A 14205-nucleotide genomic window follows, 5' to 3' on the forward strand; every position below is an offset into this window, starting at 1 on the left:
GCCATTTTTTTTCCCTTTTTGTCCTGTTTTTAGTTTGAATTCTAGTCCTTATTTATACTTTTCTTGACTACCATACTTTTTCATGATGCTTTAAAAATACCTCATTAAGGTTAGACATTAAATAACCTAATTAAGTTTAGGAAAACTGAGCTTAAGCATTAAAATGCGCAATAACACACATTTTATTGCAGGTTACCTTCACCAGTATTTCCTTTGTTGCTATTAAAACATGTTCACTGCAGGAAATGACAAAGAAGGTTCTTAGGGGTACTTTCTGTGTTGAAAACTCATGCAGCAACCTCCTAATTAGGTGTCAGTATGTGACAACTTAAAAATAAGAATTGGCTGGTGCATCAGTCCCACACTGAACATTGTAAAAGGGGTCTGACAATCACTTCCTACCACTGCTGCTGGGAACTTGAATATTATTGTATATATAAAAATATATCCATAAAAAGTTGTATTTCATTGCATAAGGCTGTCCCCAAAAGAAATTTGTTTATTGCAATATCAACACTGAAAACTGTATAATTTTGAGTTCTGAGATCCTACTTCTGAGGGGAGCAAAACTCAAAACTGCTTGAAAGCGGTGTTGTTTCCAAGTTAATGCAGCAGTACTTGGATGTAAAAGAGAAGAAGCCCCAAGTTTGAAGTGACCTGTTTACCAATACTTAACACTAATGTCATCATAGTATCCTTTTAATGAAGTCAAGATATCATGTGTGCACAAAGTTATCCCTCCACGGATGAAAATATATATGATACTTATGGATGCACACTAAAAGCATCATACAGAAGATGTGCAGGAAATAATATAAAATGAAAGTAAGCTAGATTTGGGTACATAACCATTTACATCCTGAGACTAATTGCTGCTAATGCTACAGTAGGAGGCCCTGGATGTTATTAAATGTGTGTTGGCTTTGTGGTTGACTAACAGACAGTGTAATCATCCACAAAACCCCTGTCGAGGGACAACAAACAAACTGACCCTTTCGTCTTATGGCGTCTGAGCAGTAAGGACTATCAGGGCCACTTTCTCTGCTGATTACTGCACACACACATGCTTAGAGCAGACAAAACATTGCATGCCAAAGATAGAACACACACCTTTAACATGTGGTAGACCAAACACATGGATGTGAGAAGAAAAAAAAAAAGTATAAAGTAATGTTGTATGTTTAACATATAGAAAGACGGACGTGAGCGCTCTGACATAAGAATCCCAAAAATGCATAACCACACACACACACACACACACACACACACACACACACACACACACACACACACACACACACACACACACACATACCGTACACCCTTCCCTTCCCTGAGTGGCTTGTAATCTTTTCCTTCATCTCCTGCCTTGTGCTGCTCTGCTTGTTTGGGTTTTGCTAAAACAGCAGCTCTGCCTTGATACAGAGACACAAAGCAAACTGTTCATAGGAGGGAAAAGGTACTTATATAACCTGTGTGTGTTTACCAAATGCTCCCGCATGGCACATGGTACAATGACAGTCCAATGAGCTGAGGTAATGTTGTGAGGACAGTTAAGGATTAAACTGTTAAAATGTTAAGTCTCAGATACAGTTGGAAAAATATTTGTTGAAAAAAACTTGCGTAATGCTCCCCGACATTAAAGCAATTATTATTTTGATTAATATTACATTGGCATGCAGAAGAGGGCTTTAGAGTCTTATGGTTCAAAGATTGTTTCAGAGGATTTTCTGCCCTCAAAGGAAGGAAATCCGTGTGAAAAACAGTAGAGCTATTTGGAATTTCTTGGCATGAAAATAGTCCGATTTTAAGATGCAAAGAACTGTGTCCAATACGTCAGATATCAGGTGTTTCAATACAAAAAGACAGGGATCTGCAAAGAAAGCACATGAATGGTCTTAATTTTTCATGTAAAATGCCAAAAATGTGATTGTTTCATATCAATTAAAAATATCAATTTTGCCACTTTCCTTTAGTCTTTTTTTTTAATTTAGTTTATTTTTATTTTCATGACATGAAAAGTGGAAATAGATAGATAGATAGATAGATAGATAGATAGATAGATAGATAGATAGATAGATAGATAGATAGATAGATAGATAGATAGATAGATAGATAGAAACAAATACACAAGCAAAAAAGTTTATAATATTATTATATTATATATTATTTCTGGCACATGTATCCAGTGGTTTTTGTAACAAACACTTATAAAATAGCACAGTTTGCCCGAATTACACTACAAGTTAGTTTTTTATTGTAAAATCTGAACATATTAATTGGAAGTCTTTATTTGAAATATATTGTTTTTAGTTTTTTTTTAAATTAGGCACCTCAGAAAACACCAGTGCCTAAATAATGTATATTTCATTATAACATATAATTTGATGTAGTGCTATTGTTTATCTTTCAAAATGTCTTTGCTTATTCTCTGTAAAGGAAACCCTCACTTTCCTGTTGAGCTTCACTGATTACAGCAGAACAGGCGTTTAGATTCACAGCATTTTTGTTTGTGGAGATGGTTGTGATAGGAGACACTGTGCAACACTTGTGGTTGATCACCAGCAAAAACACTATCCGTTCACACCTTTATCATCACACACACATCAACACCCCCATAAAAATACAAGTTAAAATCTCTATCCCCACAGTTTGTTTTAACCAGAGAAGCTGATGTTTATCTGACTGAAGGAAACAGAAAAGAGAGAAAGGTGACCCCCTCTTTGGTCTGCTGTAAACACAGCTGCCAGCACAAAGTCTACAAGCAATTTGGTATGAAAATATCAAGAGTAAAAATCTGATTTCACAAGAGCACATAAAAAAAGCTGCCCATGGGATGTGATTACTGCATGACTATCAAAACAAGTGAGACTTGAAGACTTAAAAACTATGTCAAGACTGTCAAAACAAGGTAGGAAAAAGGAAGAGTGGTGCAATCAGCATCACAGCTGAAAACAAGTTTGTTTGTGCTGAAATTATGAATAGTTACTAATATAAATAGTTTATGCATTAAAGATAGCCACAGACTATAACTATTATTTGATTTAAACTTCCTTGTTAGTTTACGCAGAGCTTAGAGAGTAGCTGTGTGTCCCATGGCAGAGTTACATTATACTCTTTAACTTACAGTGCTTATTGCTTTGCCTGAAGGTATTGGCTCTGAACACAGCTTTTAATGCGTGCAACAATGTACATCACTTGCATACATTATGTGATAGAAAACATAGCGTGATTAATAGGAAGTTCAAGTTTTACTGTAGTGGGGTTATGTGAAGTACTTATGCACTAGACAGTGGTCAATATCAGTGTGGAGTAATGGGAATTCTGACAGGTTTAGCTAAATAAACTGCTACTACAGCTAAATTTATCTGAAGAACATCTATGTTGCTATGTGACATTGCATGCATATATCTCATCGTGGATCGGCTGTGACCAGCAATTCTGTTAGTGGTCTGTTAGTTGAGTGTAAAGCCTGGAAAAAGCACAACATTCTTTTAAATCTATGCAAAAGTAAGGCGTCTAACTATCTAACTAATCCAATACAACTTCTGAGGGAATCAAAAGTACCTCACACAAACCCCTACAAAGTCTAAAATATTTCATTAGGATCTCACTGTTTAATAAGTTAATTAATGTTTTTTAATAAATGCATACACTGCTTTCATCTTACCACGTGGTTTGTTCGCTCTCTCGTGGTTTGGTATCCTGGTGCAGGAATACACTGCTCAGCATGGCCGTTACAGAAGCAGCTTCCCTTCACTATCAGGTCATAGATTGCAAAGTATTGAGTAGGAACACTTTTGTTTGCAGAGGTGAGGTCTTTGGCCTGGCAAGGACATTCTTGATGCTTCAGCAGCCTGATTCGGATATTGGTCACCCTCAGCTGCTGCTGGCCCTCCACTCCAAATGGATCCAGAGACTTCCACTTCGGGAGGGTTCGGTAGATCACCTGACAAACAGAGACGGGCTTTGTTATTGCAAATAGTTGAGCATTTCTACTTTGTAACTTTCCTAAAAAAAATGACTCAACATCTTGAACAGCCAGTGTTTCCAACTTCAAAAATCTAGGGAACCAATCCAGGCAATTTGCAGGGTGAACCTTGTAATTTGTTTGATATTACAGTCAATGTAAAGAGTTTCAAGCATTTTAATGGGTAATACATGAGTGATTGGTCCACCCACTGACTTTGCTGCATTCTTATGATGAATGAAGATTTTGAAGTTTAACTTTTTTAGCTGTACAGCCATTTTAAACAGACAAAGCCACAGCAAAAAACATTAGGTAAATCGAGTGAATCTGTCACGCCCTCCTGAGCTGAACATCGATTGGTGTATGTTATAAGGTAAATTATAAGAAGGACAACTTCCTTGCAATTTAGGTCTTTGTATTTTTATATTCACCTCTTTGGTTTTCATCTCCTTTATTCAAATATCTTAAAATGTGGTAAACATTAGAAAACATTGATGCTGAAAGAAAAGATGGGACAGTCTTTCGCATGCAGCTTCATGATTTAGAGGGATTAGATGGGTGTATTTAGTGACACAATCTGGCTCATTGATGCGTCTCATGTCACTACATCTAACATGTTAATGGGGGATTGTTTTGGGATCATTTGTGCACTAAACCATGACCTTACACCTCATCATCATTGCTTGTGTCCTCACGTGACCACAAGGGTGCTGGCTATCCATACATGGGGGCACTCCCTTTTCTCTCTCCCTCTCTTTACCCTGTCTGGTCCCTGGTCATCCTTCAAATCGAAGATCCCTTTATGGGCTACCATCACCATGGCTACTGCAACCATTAGCAACCAGCACCATTGCTGTTGTTGGGGTGAAAAAGTTGGTGCCTGCCCCAACTCTTGCTGTGAAAGAAATGTGTCTGTCGTGTGTCTTTAAACAAGTTTGTTTTTGTCACTGATATGATTGTAGGAGTTCTAAGTTTATATCTTTAAAAAAGAGAAAAAAGTTAGTTGACGAGCAAGAAAGGCGCCCAGACTTTTGCCTGATTGGCTGGATGACTAGCTGGGAGAGTGATGGGAGGAGCACTATAAATTTCCCTGTTGTTGGAAAAGGTTGCAGGGTCACAGCATTGTGGTCAGCAATTAAGAGAACACAACAAATAGGATGAGGGGCGCCGGTCCACGGGAGAGCATGGAGAGCAGGGCTAGACAAAGGCTGGAATGAAGATGCAGCTCCACATAACTCAGGACTGGACAAAAGGCCTAGAGACAGCCCGGCGACACCTCAGCAACATCAGCGCACCCATGTGCCCATACTGGCATGTACGCAAATGTGTACACTGACAAATCAAATCAGTGTTCTTGCATTCCTTTACACAACAAAATTCAACAAGAGGCTTTCCTGGGATTTTTTTTTCTACAGCTTAATATCTTACAGTTTTGTTTTTATTGGAAAATATTAATCTTTGCAGATATGCTGATGACACCTATGTTTATCTCAGTGTGGCTACAACAGGGTCCTTAAAAGGTTGTCGTCAGGAAAACTAAATGAAGAAAAGTTAGAGCAGCAGGGGGAGCTGAGACACTTTGACCTCCCTATTTCTAGTGTCTTTCACCAGCTTTTCCTGAGGGATCCTAAGCCATTCAGCTGACTGGGCTTGGTAAATTACTAAGGGCAGGGGCCCAAGCAGGCAGTCTGAATTGCATAACTCAGAGTGTGGAGATGGATGTCCTTTTTGACCTTCTGGATTTCCAAACTTCCCATCCACTGTTGAAATGTAAATCCAGCCAACTTTGGGAGATTTTTTTTCTTTCTTTCCCCAAGCTGTTTGTGTTTATATTGTTGTTCATTGTGATGTGTGAGGATAGAAATGTAGACCAACTGGTAAATATAAAGTTTTGTCTCATCTTACTAAACTACTTAATGGTGTTGGTGAAGTTATATTGCTGTTTTAGTTGAAGGACATTGTTTACTGTAAGCAGTCTCTTCTATCAACAGGAAATATGACTTTTCAATACCTAAGATACATGAAATAAAAAAGGGTTTTTTTCCTTTCCACTGTCACACGCTACCCCCTTTATGCTCAGGATGTTGATTCCAAGACAAGATTCAATCCAATGGATGGAAGGATGGATGGATGGATGGATGGAAATCTTGGTGACAATGACTAAGTCATTATGATGATTGATTTAGTAATTTATATATATTTTTAAAGACCATTTTCAGCTCAGCTGCTATTTAAATGACGGCTTAAAAAACAGTTTTAAAAGGCAGATAATCAACATTTAGCTGCTTAATTGTGGTGGTGGAGTTATATCGAGCTGTGTTAACTGAAAGAAGACATTGTTTACTGTAAATAGTGTCTAGCAGTTTCCTCTATCAACAGAAAACAGGACTTTTGAATACCTAAGATGCATCAAATCTAGGTTACATTTGCATATTAATGCAGTTTTTATGTCATTCTATATTTTTATTCTTGTTTGCGCTACACAATGGTTTTTTATTCTAATAGTGTAGGCTGCAGTTTGTGGAAAGCAGGAATGTGCCCGCAGAGGGCCGGAGAGTGCAGATATAAACGATTTACTCAAGAGTGCGTATGGTCCTCTGTTGAGGATATTAACCATTAATATCATTATGGAGGCTGGAACGATCCGAGACCAAATGGATCTGCTGCACTGAAAGCACATAATAGAGGTGAAAAAGTTTCACACCTGCCATTAAAATATGCACCATGGGTCTGTGGTGGAGGGTTCACTCTGGGCCACTGAATATCTTTCTTCCTGTTTCAGGCTGAAAAATAAAGTCCAGCTTTAACAGGCCTAATTCCATCAAAGCACTGTGGACTGTAATCTGGTAAACAGGCACAATAGGCACTGATGGAAGGAGAAAGACAGAGAGGGAAACATAGAGGGGGGATGGGTGTCTAGCCAACAGTACCAACATCCATCAGAGCAACAGCACTTCCTTCCCAGCAGACAGACGGACCCGACTGTATGTGTTTATCTGAGAGGGCATGAATGAGTGTGTGTTCGAGAACCTACAGAAACTACAGAAATAGGGGAGAATGTGTGTGTGTCTATACTAAACTGGTCTGCCTCATTTTCTTCCCTAAGGAGGTCAATCTCTGTTACAAACACTCACATTCTTCCAGCCCAGCTGACCTCATAAATAAGACAAGGAGCTCTGAATACTTTCTCTCTCACACACACACATATGCACCACCTTTTCTCCACATTACAGGTGAACACGAAAAGCTTTCAGCGCATGAGATGACATGCTTTCATGTTTGCCAGAGAAAAAGGAGAAGTAGAAAGCTGAGAATACCTGCTGTCTGTAATCGCTTCCAGCTACGACCCCCCCATTCCCAAATGTTCACTCCCACTTATCTGATCACAGAAGCTCTGACACTCACAGCATGCTTTGATACATGCTAAAGAAACACATCAAACGCAGTGAGCAAACTTTAATTTAGCACAGGATTTTTACAAGTGGAGGGTAATTGTTTTGTTTTTTTTTTCTGATGATTCATGTTTAGTGTAATGAGCACCACAGCTAAACGTGTGGGTAGTGCCCCCAAAATATGAATCAAAAATCCCTGCATTATTCTCCTGTTGAGATTCACTCTTGTTTTGAGATTCCTGTGCTGCCTGATTGGCACCTAATTCATGGACAGATATACGGAATAAGGTTCTGGAGCCAGTGGTGATCCACAGCAAAATGTGTCCAGACTGAAGATGAGAATAAGGAGGAGGTGCCAAGATATTGTGGCTGCGTATGAGGTCCCTGATAGTGGAAAATTAGGGCTGGGCAATATATCGAGATTTTCAAATATATCGAGACTTTATCAGACGCAATATAGAAGGAAGGAATATCGTTTATATCGAGATAGCTTGTTTTGAGTTTAAAGCATCTTTTCTTTTGCATTTTGCACAGCTGTATTTTTGTTATGGTCATTGAAAGTATTTTTAAGTTATTTTGTTTTAGGAGCATTTAATTTAATATAAAGGTACTGTAATTTCAGTCAGCTGTTTTAATGCACACGTGCTGCTGATCCTTAATAAAAGTATTTTTGGCACTAAAGGCTGTAAATTAGAACGGTCTTTATGGTTACTTGACAAAAAAAAAATATATCGAGATATATATTGTATATCATGATTCAAGTAAAAAATACCGAGATATAAGTTTTGATTCATATCGCCCAGCCCTATGGAAAATTATTGAAAATGGCCAAAAAGTGTTTATTTCCCTGATTATTGTGGGAGAGTGCAATCATCCAATCCACCAAGAAACTCCAAACAGAAGGGAATACCAACAGGAATACCTCCAACAGGATGCCAGTCATCCATCTGTGACTGACACACACCTGGTGGCACTTAAATCTCAAAACAAAAGTGAATACCAACAGGAGAATATTGCACTGGTTTCGGCACATGTGTAGCTGTGTTGCTCATTCCACAGAAGCATGATCCTTATAAGTTATACATCGTTGTAAAAGCAACTAATCAGGCTTTCCATTTATGTATAACACCCCACCAACTAGTATTGTAAAAGGGGAGAAATAATCATTAATGTTATATGGTAGAATAACTTGTTGATGAATAAGCATTTATAGAGGATTAAATAAACCGTAATATACTGAACTTTAAGAAGCCAGAATGAGAGCATTTTGTCCCTTTTTTGTTAAAAATATTGTTTATTTGACATATCTGGGAGTTAGTTTAATGACACTCAAGCCAAGGATAAATAAAATATTCCTGAATTCAGATCCAGATCACGTTCAGCATCAGAAAATTAATTAAAGCTAAGTTGGGTCATGCCCGAGCTCTGGTTCATGCAACCAATAACTGAGTAATCTGGCCACTAAAAGCGCAAAGTTAACAAACCGAACCAACGCCATAAACCCTTCGGTGCAACTGAGACATTGATGAATCTATGTACTGCACAGTGTAAATCCCTGTTTTTCTGGCCTTGTGAGTGCTTTTTAACTGTCATTTTAAGTGATGTATAATCACAGAGGGAAAGAAATGTGAACAGCTGAGAAGCAGGTGTAAACATCTTGTCTGTCAGAGTGCAACCTCAATTCTTTTAACCCCAGGGTCATAAGTTGAGGGGCTCCAAGGCTAAAGGTTACCCTGTCTGCACAGGTGGTTCATCCTGACATGTGAAGTCAAAGAGAAAAAGAAAAAAAACTATTATCCCACACTCACACATTATAAGAAATGGACTGCAAGCCATGTACTAACATATTTAAACACAAACAAGCAGGAAAATGCAGAATATGTCGACAGCTGCTGTCAGAAATTCTCTGAAGTGGTCTTCGTGGGGTGTAAACACACATTGCATATTAGAGCACAGCAAGGATTCCAGAACAACACCACGACTGGCATGTTCCTCCACACACATCTGCAGCGCAGCTCCCAACACACTGCTTCATTTAAACATCAGTGGATTTCAGGAAGCTCTCTCCCGCAACAGTCAAAGCACACCTATTAAACACTCAATCATGCACTCACAACTCTCCCCAGCTGGCTTTACTTCCATACTGCTCTGCGTGCTAACCACACCACTAGCATATTGCGTGACTTAACTCCAGAAAGCCCTGACTTAGTTCCAGTAGGAGGGCTGATGGTGGCCTTATCAGCATCAGCATAGTAAAATCAGTTGTTTTGTAGCATGAATTACCTGTCAAACACAACATGTAAAATATGACATCATTAGCACTTCATTCACGGAGGAGGATAAAAACTTTGCAGTGAGCAGGAAGCCCTGTCACCCCTCCAGCATTTCACTGCAGCTGTGGATCCGCCCTCCTTTCCACCTGCTCTCTGAACAAGCTGGCTGTCTTTGGACTAAAAGAAAAAAATGGGAATTCAACACCTGAGACAAATCCAATCATTAAACAGCTTCTAGAAATAAAGCCAGAGTGTTAGAAGAAAGAAGCTGAGGAACGTGTGGGTTGTTTTAGAGGAAATATTAAAATGGTGTACTTTATGAGCAGTGGACAGTATTTCTTTAGTCTAAATAATGAACATCTGGGCCAAGAATTCCAGCTCTGTGCAATAGTCAATGAATACAGAAAACACAGAAGTCCACCCCATGCAGCATATTTTGCTTCCCTGAATGATTTACTCAAATGTGATTAAATGAATAAAAAACTCCCAAATGAAACCAAAACTCTTTTGGTAGCATATCTGTATCTGCACATCTACATCACCTGATTTAATGAGGTTTCTTAGGTCGTATTATGCTTTTGGGGTTTTCCCCTCCCATAAGTATATACTATACAAAGTCCAAAGTTCACACCAATAGGAGCTGTTATGACCATCAAAAACTTTTCTATAATGCCTGTAGTATTTGGCACAACAGTTACTGAACATCTGACTCACACGCTGCAATTTTTGACCAGTCAGCTGACCAATCAAAGCAACGGGAAATTCTGTACCTCTACTTAGAGTTAAGGATATATTTAGGAAATAAGTGCTACCCTTTGTGACTAAAGTTTTTTAAAAAAAGGAGGGCTCAAAAACTAGAAAGTTATGTCATCAGTCGACAATAATGAAACTGCGTTAAATTGTGCTGCTCCACCTTTCAACCTCTGCCCAACGTACTTGACACATTATCTTATTATTCTATTCAGAAATACCAAAACACAATCAGGAACATTGCAAGAGTACTTAAGATAACATCTATTTTCTGCTTCTGCTGGAACGTTTATGGTTGCTCTGTAAATGTTAGTTTATGGTTCTTATCGATTTGAAATTAGTAGAATCACAGGCTATTATTGCCTGAACTTTCTTACTGGGTATGAGCTGAGAAACTGAGCAGCATGATGTTCTTTTTAAAAAGAGGACCAAAGAAAGACAATCCCTCTGACTGAACGCTGCCTTTCATGCTGAGCAAAATGCTAAACGTGTACCAGCCTTTGTTTTGCGTACAATGTCCAGCACAGGCACAAATAACTTCCTGTGTAGATACAATCTGAAACCTGAGTCGACTCCACCAATAATAACAAAAGCTCCTCAAGATCAAATGCAAATACACTCACTGGCTTTTGTCGTTGAAGTGTCTTGGTGCTGTAAATCAAACAGACTACATTTACAGCTTCACCTCACCTCTCCTCGGCTGCAGGGGTGAGCACCTGAATACTTAGAGGTGCATGTGGCTCCATCCCGGCCCACATCTGCCTTCCCCTCTTCCAGTCCAAACGCTGTGCTGCAGTTGCTTGCATAAAACTGCAGCATCTTCCACGTTTGCCCAAAATCCTGCGAGCGCTCCAGGGTCATGGCAGCGGGCCTCGGCGAGCGAAACACCACGATGAGATGCGTAAAGTAGAACTCCGTCTCCAGGTCCAGCTGCACTGTCTCAGACTCCACTCCCTCCGCCGACTGCCACCAGGTGTTCGGATAACGGAACGAGGAGTCGCACATGGCCCCGGCCAGGTGGGACAGGAGAGGCAGGGCGGCGTTGCATTTGGCGCATTTTGCGGTGCTGCAGGCTGGATTAGCGCTGTGGTCGGAGTAGGAGCAGTAAAGCTCGGTGCCGTTGTTGCCACAGACGGTCTGCGTCAGGACCCGGCGACCCAAGGCAAGGTTACCCATGCGGGGGTTACAGGCCCGGCTCTCGCAACGGGGGGCCACACCTGCACGGAAGACCTCCACTGACAGACCTGCATGAGTGGATGGAGATAAAAACACTCATAAATGTTTTGGCATTGTGGCAGATTAGTGGTTCATAATCATGCAGGTAGGATTCACGATGTTTTAGATATCTTAAAGCTTAGCAGAAAATAATTAAACCATGAGAATTGCTTGATACAACCACGCCTTTTTAATGTTTTGTACGAATGCAATCTAAATCCCACTGCAAAACACAACAGTAGCCAGAAAAATAAACTTCAGGGATTACGGACCAAACTCACTGAAAACTATAGTCTGTTTATTCACTGCGTGTCTGTACGAATGAAGTGATTTACCTCGATCGGAAATGTTATGCAAAAACGTATAATAGAGTCATTGTGCACCTGCCTGCCGCAGACTGCAGCCAGTGTGGACTCTGACACAGATAAAGTTTGGCAGCTCAGGGAGGATGAGCAGCATTCTGACGCTTTTCAGAGCTTTGCGACCCCCTCGAGCGCCACGGTGTCATGTTCCACAGTGGATTTATTATCGTAAATCTGCAGCTCATGTTATTTTTCATGCGAAAGACTGACTCATATTAAACCTAACTGGATGAATGATTGGACTTTTGCACCGAGGAACCCTTTTTTTTCTCTCTATGATGGTTGTGATGAACTTTGTAGCTGTCATAGGTGGAGAAGTCATGATTTATAAGCTAGATATTTATGTTAACTCTCCCTAATTACTAGGGTGTAGACTTAGAAGAAAGAGAATAAATAGTGTTTAAGTCATAGGAAATCATAAATCAAAGTATAAAACTACAAAATGAGTTTTTAAATCTCAAGTTCTGTCATTACTGCTGTTACACCAAAGCCAACACCTCTGATAAAAAAAAAATCCCACTAACCTGCATCTGCCAACACGGCCAGACTGATGACAAATAAAATCAACATATCTCCTTGCTGCAGCAATAATCCGAAATATGCGAGGAAGAAAACTGATCCAGAAAATCCACTTGAGTTATCCAGAAATCAACTGTGCAAAGATCTCATCCACTATGGCAAAGGGAAAAGACAAGACAAGTGCGTCAGGTTCAGATCCAGTGTGGACTTTCTCTTTCACTCAGCAACGATCCAAAAAGGCGACAACAACTCAGTGGTATGAAAGAACGACATGATCCAGGACGGTGTGTGATGTCCCGCTGAGAGAGTAGAGGAGCGGCCGAGGTGGAGGAGGAGTGAACGGCTCTGCCCAGCTCGTCTGCAGCTCCGGGACCTTCAGCGTGTTTCATCTCCCTGCAGTGTGAGTCCGCCGCCTGCACATTTATGTCTAAAGGAGCGCAGAGACGCGGAGAGGTTGTGTAGTGACAGCGCTGTGTAGCAGCTCCGCCTCTCTCCGCATTTTTCTCCGACTTAAAGGAACATTCTAGTTTGCGCTCCCGAGCTGGAGTTCTGGACATCGGTGGTCCAACTGTTTATACTTGAAAATGTCTTCACATATTCTCCTCCTTCCAGTGGCAGAAACACACCACAAACACTTTTCTGTTGGTACTTGAAACACATTTCCCATCACACAGGCTTCATGTTGGACAAAGTGACCTTCTCAGAAGAATAAATTACATTTGCAGGGACTGCCTATCTATTGTTTCTGAGTTTTTTGTGTTTCCATTGCAACAGATGTAATTTATGAGCATGAAAATGATGCATCCATGGCCAGATTAAGCTTCTCAAGGCACCAAGGTGAACTATTAAACTGTGCCCCCCTTCAAACATGACAGGTAAAAGAAAAAGCTACAGTTTGGTCCATTTCTGTGTAAGGCATGGAATTGTATATTTTTATCATTATTAATCTACTCACCAGCCACTTTGTTCTCTTCAATTGTTTCTTAACACAAATAGCTAATCAGCCAATCACATGGCAGCAATTCAATGCCTTTAGATGTGTAGACATTGTCAAGATGACTTGCTGATGTTCAAACTGAGCATCAGAATGAGGAAGAAGTGGAAATAAAGTGACTTTGAACATGATATGGTTGTTGGTGCCAGGCAGGCTGGTAGCACATTTCAGAAACTGCTGATCTAGGGGAATTTTTAGAACCATGTCTAGGGTTTATGGAGAATAGTCTGAAAAAGAGAAAATGTCCACTGATCACCAGTTGATCTCACAGGTAAGAGGAGAATAAGCAGACTGGTTGGACAGAAAGACTATAGGAACTCAAAGAACCATTGGATACAACCAAGGTATGCAGAATAGCACCTCTAAACACACACCACGTCCAACCTTGAAGCAGTTGGACTACAGCAACAGAGGACCACAGATGCCGCTCATGTCGACTAAGAACAGGAAACTGAGGCTACAATTCATGCAGACTCGCCAAAACTGGACAATAGAAGATGGAAAATGTTGCCTGGTCTCTGATGAGTCTCCTTTTCAGCTCCATGTTCAGATGGACAGAAATAGGTGGAAACATCATAAAAGCATGAATCCATCCTTCCTTGGATCAACAGTTCAGGCTGAGTATTGTTGATGACCATGTCCACCCCTTTATGACCACAGTGTAGCATCTTCTGATGCTACTTCCAGCAGGATAATGCACCACGTCACAAAACTCAAATCATCTTTCACC

General features: G+C 40.2%; 1 protein-coding gene across 1 annotated transcript in view; it reads right to left on the reverse strand.

Moving 5' to 3' along the window:
- ntn4 (netrin 4) overlaps window positions 1-13097 on the reverse strand; it is a 31026-nt gene extending 17929 nt beyond the window's left edge. The window contains exons 1-3 of the mRNA XM_041977432.1: window positions 12487-13097; window positions 11076-11629; window positions 3671-3949 (exon numbers count right to left, since the gene is read on the reverse strand). Of these exons, the coding sequence (XP_041833366.1) occupies window positions 3671-3949; window positions 11076-11629; window positions 12487-12532 (879 nt within the window). The 5' untranslated portion in view covers window positions 12533-13097. The remainder of the gene's footprint in view (window positions 1-3670; window positions 3950-11075; window positions 11630-12486) is intronic.
- Between the last annotated feature and the right edge of the window lie 1108 nt (window positions 13098-14205).

This window comes from Melanotaenia boesemani, chromosome 23, assembly GCF_017639745.1.
Source record: "Melanotaenia boesemani isolate fMelBoe1 chromosome 23, fMelBoe1.pri, whole genome shotgun sequence".
NCBI classification, from domain to species: domain Eukaryota; kingdom Metazoa; phylum Chordata; class Actinopteri; order Atheriniformes; family Melanotaeniidae; genus Melanotaenia; species Melanotaenia boesemani.